General features: G+C 40.2%; 1 protein-coding gene across 3 annotated transcripts in view; it reads right to left on the reverse strand.

Annotated features, from left to right (window-relative positions):
- Positions 1 to 1,360: 1,360 nt before the first annotated feature.
- Positions 1,361 to 20,819, reverse strand: part of KIAA0513 (KIAA0513 ortholog) — a 428,805-nt gene continuing 409,346 nt past the window's right edge. For all 3 annotated transcript variants that reach the window (XM_053701111.1, XM_053701103.1, XM_053701120.1), the window contains one exon: positions 1,361 to 4,587. In XM_053701111.1, coding sequence (XP_053557086.1) covers positions 4,538 to 4,587 — 50 coding nt within the window. In that variant the 3' untranslated portion in view covers positions 1,361 to 4,537. The remainder of the gene's footprint in view (positions 4,588 to 20,819) is intronic.

Genomic DNA, 20,819 nt, shown 5'->3' on the forward strand with positions numbered 1-20,819 from the left:
TTAAGAGAACAGCAGGCTATAGGCCAATAGGAACAAGAGAAACAAAGAGGCCTGGTCAGAGCAATAGCATTAAAGGGATACTCTAATCATGGGTGCTGCCATTATGGAATGCAGGTATCTGAAGCAGTTATACTACTAATAGAATACCACAAATAATTGGTGTTAATACACAAAAAATACAAAAATACTAATCCACATATATGTGTAATAAGCAAACACTGTGCCCAAAAAGTCCTTATTTTATATAATGAATGAGAAATAAAGAATATAGTCCCAGATGTGGAATATTTTCCAAATTGCAGGATAACCTCAGAGAAAAAAAAAGAAAAGCATATACAGTGAAGCACAGTGACATTAATTATGGTTTAATCTCTTAATGGACCTTACTAACATATTAGAGAGCTATATCTGAGCTCTCAGTGTAAACAGTGTTGTAAAGTTGTAATCCTTCTAAGGCAATCAGAAGGTCTGCCACTGTATCTCCAATTTTTAAAAATATATTTATTACAACATTAAAATAAACTATAAAAGACAAAAATATACAGGCTGGTATAGGCAAGTCTCTTATAACAACTCTATGGTTACACACACCAGATACATTACCAGTCTGTGTACCGATTTTGGAGCTGAAATGTCTCTGGACCTCTTTAGCCAAATCTGTCCTAATGTATTACAAAGTCCTTTCTTGTATAGATAATTTCTAGAAGAAGGCGGGGAATAACCTCAATACTATGCTTATAAAATGTATTTAGTTCTTAATGTCCCCTTAACATGCATGACAGAAAGATACACAAAAACAAATCAATAGGATAACATAAAGCAATCCTTTATATGAGTGACATTATGTCATGTGTGAACTCCACTACACTGGCAAGAGGTTGAATTGTTATTCAGGGCATGAATAAACACCAGTATGTACGATGAACCTGAGAGTAGCAATGAGGCACTAGAATACAAGCTAAGATGTAATCATGTAATCAGTGTGAAGAAACTAAAAGCATGGACTTGGCTTTGTTAACCCCTTCCCCCTGTTAGGACATTCCATGCCGTCCTAACTGCGCTGGGCTTAAGTGCCCTTAGGACGGCATGGAACGTCTTTGCCGTTTGGCATCGGAACTTTGTTCTAATGTAGACAAATAAGACCCAGCAGGAAGGGGTTAAACCATAGCATTGTCTATAAAGGTTGACTAGCGAGTAGAAAAGGGAACTTTATACCAACTACAAGGAGGCCCTATACATTACTAGTACTTGATTTTAACACTATGAGAGTGTATGAAAAAATGCACTTTGCTTTGATATGAGAAATAAAGATGGAAAAATAGTAAATATAAAAAAACACACCAAGAACTGGACTACCATATTTTGAACAATATATATATATATATATTTTATTTAACACATTGTTTAATTACTCAACTCTTGGAATACAGATGTATGATTCTCTCGCTATTCTCACAACATAAATAATGTCACATTTCATCCAGCACAAGCATCACCTCACATCTGATCCCAGCCTCACAGTCGTACACAATTCAATACACTGGAATTATAAACAAAAATCCCTTATAACATCCACAAAGTCGATTCAGTTTTAAACACAGATCAGTTCACACCAGTGGCAGCTTTACAGTCTTGTCCCTTTACATTACTTGCTAGAGAAACCAGCGAGGAACTTGATGATATAGCATTTAATGGGTTGTGTGCATCTGTATAATGCTGTTGTGTTCACTACTAAATTGGTGACAAAAAAAAAAATTATAATGAAAAATGAACAATTACATTTCTTTATTCAAATATGCTGGTTTGCAATCCTGCTGGCTAGTCTAACCTTGAATAGGCTGAAGGCGCAAGTAAAGAGCACCTAAGCCTGCACCACTGTGTGTGAGCAAAAGCATTCTCCCACGGGTGATAACGCATAAACAAACTGACCACATGCTACAGACTGAACATTACAACTGTAAACTAATCGCTGGTATGATATAAAGAATGACACAGAATAACAAGTACAATGTAATGCACAACACAACTCCGTAATACCTTTTTGTTTTACATTAAATAAGTTAACTTGGCCCCAAGCATGTTATGAAAAATATTAAAGATTATACAAAATGCATCAGCACTGGAGCAACATAGAAGAAATCACAAACCGGGCTACAAGTGTCCATTATATTGATCATGTCTAGTGTAAATAAAGAAACCATTTTGTGTAAGTCGTTGGTATTAATAGAATTATAGTTTGGATCCATTTGCATCTGAAATTGTTGGCATTAAACTGGTAATTCCAATTGGATAATTGCAATTTTTACTTTGGCCAAGTGACATCTAAATAATAATAATTATAGGATATGTCTACTTATATAAAAAAAGAGCATTTATTTGTTATTACAAGCTGTCTTATGTATGGGTTATTTTGATAAAGGAGATGGTGCAATTTTCTCAGCTCTTTTTTTTTACTACTCTAAATTTAGTGTACTGAGGACTAAGGGGCATATGTATCAAGCTAAGTATGGAGCTTGATGCCCCGTGTTTCTGGCAAGCCTGCAGGGGGCGGAGTTGCACCAGCAGCTCGTGTGAGCTGCTGGTGCAATGCTGAATACAGCGAGCGTATTGCTCTCCGTATTCAGCGAGGTCTGGCGGACCTGATCCGCACTGTCGGATCAGGTCCGCCAGACCTTGATAAATATGGGACTAAGTATTCACCATTTTATCACTTAATATATGGCAGCTAAGTGATCAGATTGCTCTTCATATGAAAGAGGACTCTAACTCTATCCCCTTACAAATAAGGTTCTCAGGATTTGTTTATTCAAAAAGGACTCTAAACCTTGTGTCTATTAGGTTAGGAAACTTCCATTATGACAATGGTATTCTAAGGCATCATGTGACACCTAATTTGAAAAAGAATATAATATTCCTATAGGACACAATGGGGCTAAGGAAAAAAAAAAGTTATTTTACCATGTGCACCTAGAATCCAACTCCAGACTGGTACAAGTAAAGTGGAGGGCATAACAACCCTTCCTCTCATGGATAACCATGTTTGTATCCATCAGCATCAATATTTATAGTGTTCATAGTGCAGCTCTCTATCATGGACAATAGATTATTGGGAAACCTTTTACACACCAAATTAGTTTGCTAGTAGATTAAATTGCCATTACAGTGATACAATGAAATGCTCTAATTGGTTAGAGCATACAACTTTATCAGTAGTGGCACAGCAAAGCTATGTGTTTAACCCCAGCAAAGGTAATATATCTATTAGAATCATGAGTCCCAAGCGGTACTATGTGTTTAACACCTTTGCTGGGGTCAAACACATAGCTTCTGCAGTATCATTGGGGATAAAATGACATACTGTTACAAATTAGAGCATTTAATTTTATAATGGCCCTTTAAGATTCATTGATAAGAATACTAATTTAAAAGAACCCATTCATTTTACATGTTATGACTCTGCAGTTTCTAGCTTGTTCTTTCAAATGAGGCTTTATATTATCTGCAGATTATCATGACAGGAAATCAATCCTGACTGGAGGAATATTTTGTAAACACTAAGGTGAAAAATGGGTGGTCTTATCAGTGTAACAGGCAGGGCTAATTATGTATAGAGGTTGCTGTCTATATATATATAGGTTTAACAATGAGTGTTCTAGTGTTCAATGGGGGCTATCTAAATAAAACTGCCATTAATTCTAAGCTGCAAATTATCCAAATGAGAGCTGATTGCTTTAAACTCAAAGACCAACACGGAAAGCCTCTCAATCACAAAAGGTTTAGAAGTTGCAAATAGCTGTTAATTTAGTCAGTCAGCTACTTGTTTATATGTAATGAAAAGGTAAAACATTTCCCTCTTGTAAGCTTACCCGAAACCAGACGTTATATATGTTGCAAAAATATATACTAAATATATGTATTGTGTTTTTATATAGAACTTTCCATATTTTAGTTTTTACATGGTTTGTAAACCACCATTTGTGCATAAGCCATAAATATAAACTTTTCAACACTATAACAATATATATATGTGGCTTGGGACCACTTATTGCCTACAATATACTTAAAATGAAATAATCTGTAAACTATCCGCAAGTTTCATTAAACAAAAGAGAACAGACAATTGTAACCATTTCTACCAAAAGCTGTGGCAGGAATACATTTTGCAACATGCTCACTTGACCCAAAAAAGGGTTATGTTTAAGCCCCGCCTTCCTTTAAACAAAATAAATAAAGGAAATGCAGATATATCTTCTACAAACACTGATTTGTCTTTTTTTTTCATCCTAAATACAGTAAGTACACTGACAACACATTAAATACTTTGTTTTTCATATATATATATATAGACAAATTACTTTACAATCTATCTCTTGCAAAATATACACTGTACAGCACTGTTTTCCTTGACAGTGTCATTGACATGGGTATGTGTCCTCTTCACGACAGGTTGGCAGGAGAACATCATGCGAGTAAAGTGAGCTGTAAAAGCGGTTCAATTTCAATACTGAAAATACAAAAGGCAATAACTCCCACATGATTATTCTATAGCCATTTGATCAATGTGGTCTGTTAGCTGCTTGAATTTTTCTGCAAGAGAATGTAAAGATAAAACAGAAACATGATGAGTAAAGTTCCTTCACGCATTCATTTGTACATAGCATGATCTTGTTCTTCAATACGCAAGCCTAGCTTGGAAAAGCCATAACAAACCTGTCTATCGTATATCATTATTTAGAAAGTAAGGTGGTGTTTAAAAGAGTATTAAATACAGTAGGATTGCATATGCAACAAATTAATAATACAAAGACAATGCAATAACACTTAGTCTGAATTTGAAATCGGTAGATTTTTTTTCTGACAAATTTCAGTTATTTCCATTTCCCTGCCCCCTAAATCACGTGACAGCCATTAGCCATTCACAAACACATATTTATATACTGTGAACTCTTGCTCATGCTCAATAGGAGCTAGTGCTTCAGAAAGTGTGCATATAAAAAACATAATTTATGCTTACCTGATAAATGTATTTATTTCCAGATATGGTGAGTCCACGGAATCATCAATTACAAGTGGGAATATAACTCCTGGCCAGCAGGAGGAGGCAAAGAGCACTACAGGAAAGCTGCTATATATGTCACTTCCCTTACCCATAATCCCCAGTCATTCGGCCTAAGGAAAAATGGAAAAAGAAGATAACACAAAAGTGTAGAGGTGCCTGAGGTTTTAGAAAAAATAACTGTCTTACATAAAGGGTGGGCCGTGGACTCACCATATCCAGAAATAAATACATTTATCAGGTAAGCATAAATTATATTTTCTTTCCTAAGATATGGTAAATCCACGGAATCATCAATTACTAGTGGGAATCATTACCCAAGCTAGAGGACACATATGATAAGGCAGGGACAAGACAGATAGACCTAAACATAAGGCACCACTGCCTTAAGAACCCTTCTCCCAAAAGAAGCCTCAGCCAAGGTAAAAGTATCAAATTTATAAAACTTTCAAAAAGTATGCAAAGAGGACCAAATTGCAGCCTTGCAAATCTGTTCCACAGAAGCTTCATTTTTAAATGCCCAGGAAGAAGAAACAGCCCTCTTTGAATGAGCAGTGATTCTCTCAGGAGGTTGCTGTCCAGCAGTCTCATAGGCCAAACAAATAATAATCCATAGCCAAAGAGAAGTAGCCATAGCTTTCTGACCCTTGCGCTTCCCAGAAAAACAAACAAAGCAGAAGACTGACGAAAGTCGCCTGAAGATAAAACTTTAAAGCACACACAACATCTAGGTTGTGCAACCAACGCTCCTTAGGAGAAGGAGGATTAGGACAGAAATAAGGAACCACGATCTCCTGATTAATATTCTTGTTTGAAACAACCTTAGGTAGGAAACCTAATTTAGTATGTAGAACCACCTTATCAGAATGAAAAATAAGATGAGGAGAATCAAACGGCAGAGCCAAGAGTTCTGAAACTCTCTTAGCAGAAGAAATAGCAACAAGAAACAAAGCCTTCCAAGACAACATCTTAATATCTAAGGAATGCATATGTTCAAACGGAGCCCGCTGTAAAACTCTAAGAACAAGGTTAAGACTCCAGCCTGATCCTAACCAAGGCCTGACAAAAAGATTGCACGTCTGGCGCATCCGCAAAACGCTTATGCAAAAAATTAGACAATGCAGAAATCTGACCTTTCAGAGTACTATCTGACAAACCCTTCTCCAGACCCTCCTGGAGAAAAGACAAAATCCTAGGAATCCTAACTATACTCCAAGAGTAGCCTCTGGATTCACACCAATACAGATATTTATGCCATATCTTATAGTTAATCTTTCTTGTCACAGGCTTACGAGCCATGAGATACAGTTCTGGTTGTCCCCAATTGAGGATTAAACTGGAAAATACTTCCGGATAGAGTTACCACTCCCCCGGATGAAAGGTCAGCCGGCTCAGAAAATCCATCTCCCAATTGTCCACTCCTGGGATGTGGATTGCAGAAAGACAACAGTTGTGAGACTCCACCCACTGGATTATCTGGGCCACCTCTGTCATGGCCAAGGAACTCTGAGTTCCCCCCTGGTGATTGATGTACGCAACCAATGTTATGTTGCCCGACTGGAACCTGATAAACCAGGCTAAGGCTAACTGAGGTCATCCCAGTGGAGCATTGAAAATTGCTCTCAGTTCTAGAATGTTTATAGGGAGAACTGACCCCTCCTGAGTCCAAAGACCCTGAGTCTTCAATGACCCCCAAATTGCTCCCCAACCTAGAACCGAGCAAACGGAATGATGTCCATAGAAGCTACCATCAGACCAATTACCTCCATACATAGAGCCACTGACGGCCGAGGAGAGGACTGAAGGACAAGATAAAAGCCAAAGATCTTTGTTTTTCTGACCTATTATGGTCCCTAAAAACACTACTCTTGTGGCTGTATTCAGAGAACTCTTTTCCAGATTCACCTTCCAACCGTGGGAGCGAAGAAAAGACAACAAGATCTCCATATGAGAGTTTGCTTGTTGAAAAGACAGCACCTGAACCCGAGACTGGATCACTGCCAAAAGAGCCCCCAGGACCTTTGAGAAAATTCTGGGAGCTGTGTCAAGGCCAAATGGAAGAGCCACAAACTGAAAATGATTGTCTAAGAAAGCAAACCTTAGAAACTTGTGATGATCCCGTTGAATGGGAACATGAATGTACGCATCCTTCAAGTCTATGGTTGTCAAACTGACCCTCTTGAACCAAAGGAAGAATGGAACGTATAGTCTCCATCTTGAAGGACGGTACTCTGAGGAACTTGTTTAAACACTTTAGGTCTAAAAAAGGTCTGAAAGTTCCCTCTTTCTTGAGAACCACAAACAGATTTGAAAAAAATCCCAGACCCTGTTCCTGCGGAGGGCCTGGAACTATAACTCCCAGGGCAAAAAGATCCTTGATACATTTTGAGAACGCCTCTCTCTTTATCTGGTCTACAGATAATCTTGAGAGAAGAAACCTGCCTCTGGGAGGAAACGTCTTGAATTCTATCTTGTACACCTGAGATACAATTTCCACGGACCACAGGTGTGGGACATCTCGTATCTAAGCCCCTTACTAGATCTGTTCCTGGATCAGGGACCGACACTTCATGCAGACTTAGAGTCACCCGCAGGTTTCTTAGACTGTTTTCCCTTGTTCCAAGACTGGCCAGACTTCCAGGAAGACTTGGATAGTTCCTGCTTAGAAGAGAAGCAAAGGGTTTACCTCTAAAGTTACGAAAGGAACAAAAATTACTCTGACGCCCTTTCTGCTTATTCTTCTCATCCTGAGGAAGAAAATATCCCTTTCCTCCTGTGATATCTGAAATAATTTCAGCCAAACAAGGTCTTACCCTTGTAGGGAATAGCTAATAACTTAGACTTAGAAGAAACATCCGCAGACCAGGACTTTAAGGGCTCTGAGGGCTAGAACCGCAAAACCAGACATTTTTGCTTCTAGTTTAATGACCTGTAAGGAAGCATCCATAATAAAGGAATTGGCTAACTTAAGAGCCTTAATCCTGTCCTGGATCTCCTCAAGAGGAGTATCTGTCTGAATAGAATCAGACAAGGCATCAAACCAGTAAGCTGCAGTGCTGGTAACAGTAGCAATACACACTGCAGGCTGCCACTGAAGACATTGGTGAACATACATTTTCTTTAATAATGCCTCCAATTTCTTATCCATTGGATCCTTAAAGGAACATGGAAATAGCTCCTTCCACCTTAGGAACCATTTGCCACGACTCTTTAATAGAGTCAGCTATAGGAAACATTTTCTTAAAAACAGGAGATGGAGGAAAAGGAATACTAGCTCTCTCCCACTCCCGTGCAATAATCTCAGAAGCACAGTCTAAAACAGACGATTCAAAAGGAAGAGGAATTGCAGGCTGCACCAAACGTTAGTATATGTAAAGTCCAAATATTTATTCAGGCATAATTAAAACAGTAAACAGGATAGTCTCTCCAAAAGCACACACTTGAAACAGGAAATACCTCCACTGCAGAGGGAACATCAAAATACTTGTTCAGCTTACTAGACTTCTTAGTGTTAACAACGATAGTAGTATCAGAGTCATCCAAGGTAGCCAAAACCTCCTTAAGTAATAAGCGGTGGTGTTCCAGCTTAAATTTGAAGGACACAACTTCAGCATCAGCAAAGGAATTATACTGCCTGAATCCGAGATTTCACCCTCAGATGCATCCGAAGAATCTTCATCCTCAGACTTCTGAGAGGAAATACTTTGATTAGCCACTTCAGGATCAGAAACCTTACTTACTGTTCCTTTAAATTTCCTTTTGCATTTTCCCTGCAGCATAGGAAAAGCAGACAGCGCCTCAGATACCGCAGAGGATACCTGGGCAACAATATCTTGCAAAGTAACCCCAGACGGAGCATGAGAGGAAACGCAGTGCACTGCATGTGCAGATAAATAGGATTGGAACGCTTGAGGAGACAGCTGCGGCACATCTGAAACAGGAGACTCCTGAACAGCATCCGCCTTAGCTAATGATGGCTCAGGGTCAAAAAGTCTATTTCTATAAGCTAAAGCTCTTTCAAAACATGAAGAACAAAAAGGAAGGGGGTTCCACCTGGGCATCAAAACATAAGCTACAGGTAACATCCTGCACAGCCTCTTGATCCATAATACAAAAAAAGAAGCAAATAAAAACTCTAACTTTTTTTATAACTTTTTTTATGTTTTATCTTTTAACAAAGGATATAATACAGAACAAAAAAAGTTCATAAATAAATGTTCCTTTAAAATTTATACCAAATCAAGAAAAACATACCCCAGGCAACACTACACCTAAGCAGAATTACTGAGGTGCCCTACCTGTCCTGCAACCTGCAGCAAACTGAGGAAATAAACAATCCCGTTCACAATCCGGATTCCAGAGAAGCAAAAACAGCAAGAAGCCTTCTAAACAGCAGAGCCATCTGAAATATGCGCATCTCACTCTACAGGAAGTGAAGAAAAGTGCCAAAAAAACTGACATCAAAGAAACAAAATTTATGCTTACCTGATAAATTTATTTCTCTTGTGGTGTATCCAGTCCACGGGTTCATCCATTACTTGTGGGATATTCTCCTTCCCAACAGGAAGCTGCAAGAAGACACCCACAGCAGAGCTGTCTATATAACTCCTCCCCTAACTGCCACCTCCAGTCATTCGACCGAAGACAAGCAAGAAAAAAGGAGAAACTATAGGGTGCAGTGGTGACTGTAGCTTAAAAATAAAAAACACCTGCCTTAAAATGACAGGGCGACCCGTGGACTGGATACACCTCAAGAGAAATAAATTTATCAGGTAAGCATAAATTTTGTTTTCTCTTGTAAAGGTGTATCCAGTCCACGGGTTCATCCATTACTTGTGGGATACCAATACCAAAGCTTTAGGACATGGATTAAGGGAGGGACAAGGCAGGAACTTAAACGGAAGGCACCACTGCCTGTAAGACCTTTCTCCCAAAAATAGCCTCAGAAGAAGCAAAAGTATCAAATATATAGAATTTAGAAAAGGTATGAAGCGAAGACCAAGTTGCCGCCTTACAAATCTGTTCAACAGAGGCCTCATGTTTAAAAGCCCATGTGGAAGCTACTGCTCTAGTAGAATGAGCTGTAATTCTTTCAGGAGGCTGCTGGCCAGCAGTCTCATAAGCTAAGCGTATTATACTTCTTAGCCAAAAAGAAAGAGAAGTTGCCGAAGCCTTTTGGCCTCTCCTCTGTCTAGAGTAGACAACAAACAAAGCAGATGTTTGACGAAAATCCTTTGTAGCTTGTAAATAAAACTTTAAAGCACGAACCACATCAAGATTGTGTAATAGACGTTCCTTCTTTGAAGGAGGATTAGGGCATAGTGAAGGAACAACAATCTCCTGATTGATATTCTTATTAGATACCACTTTAGGAAGAAACCCAGGTTTGGTACGTAACACTACCTTATCTGCATGGAAAATCAGATAAGGGGAATAACATTGTAAAGCAGATAACTCCGAAACTCTTCGAGCCGAGGAGATAGCTACTTAATACAGAACTTTAAAAGATAAAAGCTAATATCTATGGAATGCAAAGGTTCAAACGGAACCCCTTGAAGAACTTTAAGAACTAAATTTAAACTCCATGGCGGAGTAACAGGTTTAAGCACAGGCTTGATCCTAACTAAAGCCTGAAAAAATGCCTGAACGTCTGGAACCTCAGCCAGACGTTTGTGCAAAAGAATAGACAGAGCAGAAATCTGTCACTTTAAGGAACTAGCTGACAAACCCTTCTCCAATCCTTCTTGGAGAAAAGATAATATCCTAGGAATCCTGAACTTACTCCATGAGTAACCCTTGGATTCACACCAATGAGGATATTTACACCATATCTTATGATAGATTTTCCTGGTGACAGGCTTTCGAGCCTGAATTAAGGTATTAATGACCGATTCGGAAAAAACACGCTTTGATAGAATCAAGCGTTCAATCTCCAAGCAGTCAGACGTAGAGAAATTAGATTTGGATGTTTGAAGGGATCTTGAAGTAGAAGGTCCTGCCTTAGCGGCAGAGTCCATGGTGGAAAGGATGACATGTCCACCAGATCTGCATACCAAGTCCTGCGTGGCCACGCAGGGGCTATCAAGATCACCGAAGCTCTCTCCTGCTTGATCTTGGCAATCAGACGAGGGAGCAGAGGAAACGGTGGAAACACATAAGCCAGGCTGAAGGACCAGGGCGCTGCTAGAGCATCTATCAGCGCTGCCTTGGGATCCCTGGACCTGGACCCGTAACAAGGAAGCTTGGTGTTCTGATGAGACGCCATGAGATCCAGTTCTGGTTTGCCCCAAAGTTGGATCAACTGGGCAAATACCTCCGGATGGAGCTCCCACTCCCCCGGATGAAAAGTCTGCCGACTTAGAAAATCCGCCTCCCAGTTCTCTACTCCTGGGATATGGATAGCTGAGAGATGGCAAGAGTGAACCTTTGCCCATAGAATTATCTTTGAAACCTCCAACATTGCCAGGGGGCTCCTTGTTCCCCCCTGATGGTTGATATAGGCTACAGCCGTGATGTTGTCCGACTGAAATCTGATGAACCTGACCGCAGCTAGCTGAGGCCAAGCCTGAAGAGCACTGAATATCGCGCGTAGTTCCAGAATGTTTATCAGAAGGAGGGCCTCCTCCTGAGTCCACGAACCCTGAGCCTTCAGGGAGTTCCAGACTGCACCCCAGCCCAGAAGGCTGGCATCTGTCGTTACTATAGTCCATTCTGGCCTGCGGAAACTCATTCCCTTGGACAGATGGACCCGAGATAGCCACCAGAGAAGAGAATCCCTGGTCTCTTGATCCAGATTTAGTAGAGGGGACAAATCTGTGTAATCCCCATTCCACTGATTGAGCATGCAAAGTTGCAGTGGTCTGAGATGTAGGCGGGCAAACGGAACTATGTCCATTGCCGCTACCATTAATCCGATTACCTCCATACACTGAGCCACTGACGGATGAGAAATGGAATAAAGAGCACGGCAGGGAGTTAGAAGTTTTGACAACCTGACCTCTGTCAGATAAATCTTCATTTCTACTGAATCTATCAGAGTTCCTAGGAAGGAAACTCTTGTGAGAGGTGAGAGAGAACTCTTTCCTTCGTTCACCTTCCACCCGTGAGACCTTAGAAATGCCAGAACAATGTCCGTATGGGACCTGGCGATTTGAAAAGTTGACGCCTGTATCAGGATGTCGTCTAGGTAAGGGGTTACTGCTATACCCCGCGGTCTTAGAACCGCCAGAAGGGACCCTAGAACCTTCGTAAAGATTCTTGGTGCCGTGGCTAACCCTAAGGGAAGAGCCACAAACTGGTAATGCCTGTCTAGGAAGGCGAACCTGAGAAACTGATGATGATCCCTGTGTATCGGAATATGTAGATAAGCATCCTTTAAATCCACGGTAGTCATATATTGACCCTCCTGGATCATAGGTAGGATGGTTCAAATAGTCTCCATCTTGAAGGATGGGACCCTGATAAATTTGTTTAGGATCTTGAGATCCAAGATTGGTCTGAAAGTTCACTCTTTCTTGGGAACTATAAACAGATTTGAATATAAGCCCTGCCCCTGTTCCTCCTTTGGAACTGGGTGGATCACTCCCATAACTAGTAGGTCTTGAACGCAATGTAAGAATGCCTCTCTCTTTATCTGGTTTGCAGATAATTGTGAGAGATGAAATCTCCCCTTTGGAGATGAAGCTTTGAAATCCAGAAGATATCCCTGGGAAACAATCTCCAGAGCCCAGGGATCCTGGACGTCTCTTGCCCAAGCCTGGGCGAAGAGAGAAAGTCTGCCCCCCACTAGATCCGGTCCCGGATCGGGGGCTACTCCTTCATGCTGTCTTAAAGGCAGCAGCCGGCTTTTTGGATTGTTTCCCCTTGTTCCAAGCCTGGTTAGGTCTCCAGACTGGCTTGGACTGGGCAAAATTTCCCCCTTGTTTTGTAGAAGAAGATGATGAAGCTGCGCCACTCTTGAAGTTTCGAAAGGAACCAAAATTAGTCTGTTTGGTCCTTAACTTGTTAAACCTATCCTGGGGAAGGGCGTGGCCTTTTCCTCCAGTAATATCAGAAATGATCTCCTTCAGTCCAGGCCCAAATAGGGTCTGCCCTTTGAAGGGGATCTTGAGAAGTTTAGACTTTGAAGTGACATCAGCTGACCAGGATTTAAGCCATAGCGCCCTACGTGCCTGAATGGCAAAACCTGAATTTTTAGCCATTAGCTTGGTTAAATGAAAAACGGCATCAGAAATAAATGAATTGGCTAACTTAAGAGCTTTAAGCCTGTCAAGGATATCATCTAACGGGGTCTCTACCTGTAAAGCCTCCTCCAGAGACTCTAACCAGAAAGCCGCTGCAGCAGTGACTGGGGCAATGCATGCAAGAGGCTGGAGAATAAAACCTTGTTGTATAAAGATTTTCTTAAGGAAACCCTCTAATTTCTTATCCATAGGATCTAGGAAAGCACAACTGTCCTCGACAGGAATAGTTGTACGCTTAGCTAGGGTAGAGACTGCTCCCTCCACCTTAGGGACCGTCTGCCACAAGTCCCGTGTAGCGGCATCTATAGGAAACATTTTCTTAAAAGCAGGAGGGGGAGAGAACGGCACACCTGGTCTATCCCATTCCTTAGTAATAATTTCTGAAAACCTCTTAGGGATTGGAAAAACATCAGTGTAAACAGGCACTGCAAAATATTTGTCCATTTTACACAATTTCTCTGGGACTACAATGGTGTCACAGTCATCCAGAGTCGCTAAAACCTCCCTGAGCAACACGCGGAGGTGTTCAAGCTTAAATTTAAATGCTGTCATTTCAGACTGAAGTCAGACTGAAGTAACGCCTTCCCTGAATCAGAGAAGTCACCCACAGATAGAAGCTCTCCTGCTTCAACTTCTGCACATTGTGAGGGTATATCAGACATAGCTACTAAAGCGTCAGAGAGCTCTGTATTTGTTCTAGCCTCAGAGCTGTCTCGCTTTCCTTGTAACCCTGGCAGTTTGGACAATACCTCTGTGAGGGTATGATTCATAACTGCCGCCATGTCTTGTAAAGTAAACGCATTGGACACGCTAGATGTACTTGGCGTCCCTTGAGCGGGAGTTATAGGTTCTGACATGTGGGGAGAGCTAGATGGCATAACCTCCCTTTTGTCAGTCTCAGAAACCTCAGGTTATAAATCTTTAAAAGCCATAATATGGTCTTTATAACTTATAGAAAGGTCAGTGCATTTGGTACACATTCTAAGAGGGGGTTCCATAATGGCTTCTAAACATAATGAACAAGGAGTTTCCTCTATGTCAGACATGTTTAACAGACTAGTAATGAGACCAACAAGCTTGGAAAACACTTTAATAAATGTGAAAAAAGCAATAATAAAAAACGGTACTGTGCCTTTAAGAGAAAAAAACTACCACAAAAACGGCAAAACATTGAAAAAAATTAGTAAACTCTACGAAATTTTTACAGTGTGTATAAGGGACTAAAGCAGCATTGCACCCACTTGCAAATGGATGATTAACCCCTCAGGCACAAAAACAAATTAGAAAAACATTAAACCAGCCACACACTGCCACAGCTCTTCTGTGGCTCCTACCTGCCCTTAAAAACGATTTTTGCAGGAACAAAACCCTCTATAGAGGTCCTATAAGCCAGAGGACTCCTTCAGGGAAGCTGGATGTCTCAGACTGAAAACGAAAATAGGCCCCTCCAACCATGCACTCAAAGTCAGAGGGCCTTAAAAAAGTACTCCTAGGAGTAATCTAACAAGCCATGTGGAAACTAGGCCCCAAATAAAGATTTATCACCCTCAGAGAAAAAACGTTTTTATTTATAAATCATGGAAACGTTTTTACACTAAGTAATATGGGTATTAACATGAATATTATCCCTTTTTGCAAGCATGATCCCTGTTGTTGTTAAATCACTGTATCAGGCTTACCTTAAATATACCAGGCACTGTCAGCATTTTCTAGACCTTATCTCTCTAGAAAAAAATATACTGAACATACCTCAAAGCAGGCAATCTGTAGACCATCCCCCCAACTGAAGTTTTCTTTCCATACTCTTCATTTATGTGTGAGAACAGCAATGGACCTTAGTTATAAACCGCTAAGATCATCAAACCTCCAGGCAGAAGTCTTCTTCCAATTTCTGCCTGAGAGTAAAAACAGTACAACGCCGGTACCGTTTAAAAATAACAAACTTTTGATTGAAGGTAAAAACTACACTAAGTCACCACATCTCTGTTGATACTTCCTTTCTTGTCGAGAGCTGCAAGAGAATGACTGGGGGTGGCAGTTAGGGGAGGAGCTATATAGACAGCTCTGCTGTGGGTGTCCTCTTGCAGCTTCCTGTTGGGAAGGAGAATATCCCACAAGTAAATGGATGAACCCGTGGACTGGATACACCTTTACAAGAGAAATCAGAACCTCCCTAAAAGGGGCGGTCCTACAGCTGACAAAAAAGCCATTTTTTTTTAAAAACAACTTTCTTGAAAACAGGCTTAAAACAAACCATAAAACCCCTTAAAAAAGTACATAACCTGTTACTAAAAACGGATCCTCACTGAGCCATCAATAAAATAAATAACTCCTCACACTAACAGTGCCTGCAAAAACTGCCATAAAAACCTGCACACTGACAGGAATAATAAAAAACGTCCCCTTGCAGCGTTTCAGCGGAATAAGTGCCAAATATTTCCCTGCTTACATAGAAAAATAAAACTGGCACTTACCTTAACAATTATCTGTCCGGCAATAGGAAAGCTCACCTGGTTTGAGAGGAGCCATCCCTCACATGGACCTGTGGAAATACAGAAAGACTGAGTAAATTTACTCTGGCTATATAAATAGGGCAGCAAAATGTTTTGGGAAAACGCAGTGAGGATTGCACCCCACAAGTTCCCAATTGCTCAAAAACCACCACTGCCCTACTGAAGAGACTGACATGGGCTAAGGCTAGACCCTTTATAAAAGATCAGAGCAAACCTACTCTGCTTTTAAAATAAAAAAATCTTGATTGTAGATCAGACACCAAAACTTCACCTGCACCTGCACCGCAGGCAAAGAGAATGACTGGAGATTATGGGTAAGGGAAGAGACATATATAGCAGCTTTGCTGTAGTGCTCTTTGCCTCCTCCTGCTGCCCAGGAGTGATATTCCCACTAGTTATTGATAATTCTGTGGACTCTTAGGAAAGAAACATAATTTATGCTTACCTGATATATTAATATTTTTCATGGTGGTGAAAGTCCATGTACCATTACTCTTAGGAATTACTCTTCCTGGCCACTAGGAGGAGGCAAATGTTTCCAAACCCCAAAAGTTCTACAAAACCCCTTCCACCTTACTAGAAACTAGCCTGACGTATAGCCAAGCAAAAAAGGTAGGAAAAAGTAATAAGAGCAACAAAAGAGAGCAGGGGGAAAAAAGAAGTGCAAAAATAAAGCCACCACTAAAAGAAAAAACAGGTTGGGGTCTCATGGAATCTCACCACCATGAAATAAATGAATTTATCAGGTAAGCATAAATTATGTTTTATTTCATACAGGTGGTGAGTCTGCGATCCATTACTCCAATTAAACTAATACCAAATCAGTGAAGTCCACAAGTAATGAGGGCCTGACAAGCATGATCTATACGTTTCCATATCTTATTTATTTCTATTTTTTCACAATATTAGATAGATAAGTGTTTATTTATTTACTTTTTTTAACATGCAAAAAAAAAGTGAAGTAAACAAAAAGAACTTAACAAAACTGCATAAATCAGAAACAGCAGCCTGAAGACTTTCCTACCAAAAGTTGCATTGGGGAAGCAAAAACATCAACATGTTAAAATTTTGTAAACTTATGCAAAGAAGAACAAGTAGCTGCCTTACAAATTTGATCCACATTGTTAAAGGTCCAATATGTGACACCTGATCTGGTTGAATGAGCAGTAATCCATTTGTGAATCAAACGTTTCAAACAAGAGGCCAAAGAAACAGCATAAGCTTTCTGACCCTTCCTAGGGTCAAAAAAAAAAGAATGAACAAACTAGTTTGTCTAAAGTCCTTAGTAGCATCAATGTAATATTTCAATGACCTAACAACATCCAAAGAATGCAAAGATGTCTCTGAAGCATTGTTAGAATTAGGACGCAAAGAATGAACAACAATCTCTGCTAAAGTTATCTGAGGAAACAACCTTAGGCAAAATAATTAAATGATGTCCGTAAAACAGCCTTATCCTGATGAAAAATCAGATGAGGTTCACAATAAAAAGCAGATAACTAAGAAACTTTTCTAGCAGAATTAATAGCCAAAAGAAAATAACACTTTCCAATAAAGTAGTTTAATGTTAATTTTATGCATAGGTTAAAAAGGAGGAGCCTGCAAAACCCTTAACACCAAATTAAGATTCCATGGAGGAGAAATAGAGGCATATTTATCAAGCTTCGTACGGAGCTTGATGCCCTGTGTTTCTTGCGAGCCTTCAGGCTCGCCGGAAACAGAAGTTATGAAGCAGCGGTCTAAAGACCGCTGCTCCATAACCTGTCCGCCTGCTCTGGGGCGGTGGACAGAAATCAACCTGATCGAATACGATCGCGTTGATTGACACCCCCTGCTAGCAGCTGATTGGCTGCGAATCTGCAGGAGGCAGTATTGCACCAGCAGTTCACAAGAACTGCTGGTGCAATGATAAATGCAGAGAGCGTATGCTGTCAGCATTTATCGATGTGCAGAGGACATGATACGCTACATTGTATCATGTCTGCTCGCACTATAATAAATTGACCCCATAGGCTTGATTACAGGTTTAATACAAACCAGAACCTGAACAAAACTATGAATATCCGGAAGAATAACAATCTTTTATGTGGAAAAAGACTGAAAGAGCAGAAATCTGCCCCTTCAGAGGACTGGCAGATATGCCTTTATTTAGACCATCCTGCAAAATCCTAGGAATTCTGAAAGAGTGCCAAGAAAAATCTTGATCTATGGACCAAGAAATAATGGCCTAGTTACAGTAACCTAGTTACAGGTTTACGAGCCTGAATTAAGGTTTCAATCACAGAATCAGAGAAACCCATAGGTTTAAGGATTAAATGTTCCGTTTCAATGCCATCAAGTTCAGAGACTTGGATCTGGATGAAAAAAAATAGACCTTAGGACAGAAGGTCTAAACCAGATCAGCACACCAAAGCCTGTGAGGCCATTTGGATTACAGATGATTTCTCTTATATTGATAATTACTCTGGGAAGAAGTACCAGAGATGGAAAATAATAAGCAGGCTGAAAAGGCCAAGGAACTTCTAAAAGCATCCACTAACTCTGCCTTAGGATCCCTGGACATTGCAAAGTACCTGGGAAATTTGTTGTTCAAACAAGAGGCCATCAGCTATATCTCTGGGAGACCCCAAAATATCCACAATCTGATTAAACACATTGTAGTGAAGAGACCATTTCCTTGTATGTAGAGATTGATGACTGAGAAAGTCTGCCTCCCATTTGTTCCCTCCTGGAAAAAGAATTGCAGACACTAAGCAAGAATTGGTTTCTGCCCATGTGAGCATCCAAGACATCTCCATCATTGCCAGGGAACTGTGAATCCCCCCTGATGGTTGACATAAGCCACTGCTGTGACACTGTCTGTCTGAACACGGAAATGAGACTCCCATTGCACAGAATTCTAGAACATTGATTGGTAACCGAGGATCCCAAACACCATGTGCTGCCAGAGACCCCCAAACAGCTACCCAACCTGAGAGACTTGTATATGTAATGATCACAGTACAGGTAGGATGAACCAAAGAGGCCCACTGAATAATAAGCTGATGATCCTGCCACAAGTTAGAGACTGACTTGTACTGGGATGCAAAAATATCCTTTAAGACAGCTGAGTATAATTCCTGCACCATTGACACAGTATACAAAGCTGATCAGGTCTCGTGAAATTGAGCAAATGGAATTGCATCTCAGCCTGCAATCATAAAACCTAGGACTTCCATACACAGAGGGAAATGAGAGAGACTGAAAGTTCGGATAAGCTGACACCAATTTTAACATTCTCTGCTGTTAGGGAACAACTCATGGATACTGAATCTATTTGAAAACCCCAAAAAGTTAACTTTGTCTGGGGTACCGAAGAACCCTTTGGAAAATTGATCCTCCAACCATGCTGTTGAAGAAACAACAAGAGTCGGTTGGTGTGAGTGTCTGCTAAAGGAAAGCTGGAGCTTGAACCAAAATGTTGTGCAGATATGGGAACACTGCAATACCCTGAGACCTGATCACAGACAAAGGAAATAAGTTCCTCCTTGATGATTGATGTAGGCTGCTGCTGTGGCACTGACTGGAATCGAAGAAAAGATTTCTTAAGTTCCAGAGTGTTTATAGGTAACCTCTCCTCCTTAAAAGTCCACACTACCTGTGCTTTCCAAAACCCCCAGATTGCATCCAAACTTAGCAGGCTTGCATCTGTAAAAATTACTATCCATAATAGCCAAAAAAAAAAAAAAAAAGAGGCCCCTTGAACCAAGGAATGGTCTTAAAGGGACACTGAACCCAATTTTTTTCTTTTGTGATTCAGATAGAACATGCAATTTTAAGCAACTTTCTAATTGACTCCTATTATCAAATTGTCTTCATTCTCTTGGTATCTTTATTTGAAATGCAAGAATGTAAGTTTAGATGTCGGCCCATTTTTGGTGAACAAACTGGGTTGTTCTTGCTGATTGGTGGATAAATTCACCCACCAATAAACAAGTGCTTTCCATGGTCCTGAACAAAAAAAAAACAGCTTAGATGCCTTCTTTTTCAAATAAAGAAAGCAAGAGAACAAAGAAAAATTGAAAATAGTAGTAAATTAGAAAGTTGCTTAAAATTGCACGCTCTATCTGAATCACGAAAGAAAACAATTTGGGTTCAGTGTTCCTTTAACCTGTGTTCTAACATGATTATTTGAGACAGAGCCTTGTGAAATCCATTATACTGAAAAACATTTGCAATTGTAGGGACTGAAGATGAACTATAGGGCTAGATTTATCAAAGGCTAGGCGAACTCTGTATGTGCTTCGCCTGTAACTGCGCCCCAGCTCGCCTCTGAAGAAGCGCACATGTGCGCCTGAATTTATAAAAAAAATAGATGTAACTTTGCGCAGGCGAGCTGGGGCGTAATAATGATAAATTTCGCCTGTCGGAAAAAGCATTTACTCTCTATTTATAACAGTACAGCCCTATAAATATTTACGCCGCCATGTCTTGATTATTAAAAAAGCATTTTTTAGGTAACTATTTAGCTTATATTTATATTATATAATGTTTCTGTGCTGTTTTTGCCATATGTTGATAATATAAGATCGCAGGTTAGGTTTTGTTGCATGAAATAAATTCTGTATTTTAACTTAAATATTTCACGGTTTGTCACTATTCTCATACTTTGTATATAAACATTAGTGATACCCCTTTTTTGTGCTACAGTGCCTTCTGAGTGAGAGGGTCTGTTGCTTCCATGATTAAACCAACTCTGTATCCTCCACTGTGAGCTATGTGTGGTTTTCTTTTAAAAGAGTGCTGAATTCCCTGTCTTTTAATCTGAATTACATTTTAGGTTGTTCTGTACTATTCTCAACCCCATTACATTTATTTATAAGGGTCTGCACCAAATCATCCCATTGTTGGAGATATGGACATATAGTTACTAGTCCATAGTATTACTGTCTAGTGCAGTGCTTTCCAAACTGTGTGTCGGGACACACTAGTGTGTCGGCAGCAGTGTGTAGGTGTGTCCCTGCTTCC

Source organism: Bombina bombina, chromosome 1, assembly GCF_027579735.1.
Source record: "Bombina bombina isolate aBomBom1 chromosome 1, aBomBom1.pri, whole genome shotgun sequence".
NCBI classification, from domain to species: domain Eukaryota; kingdom Metazoa; phylum Chordata; class Amphibia; order Anura; family Bombinatoridae; genus Bombina; species Bombina bombina.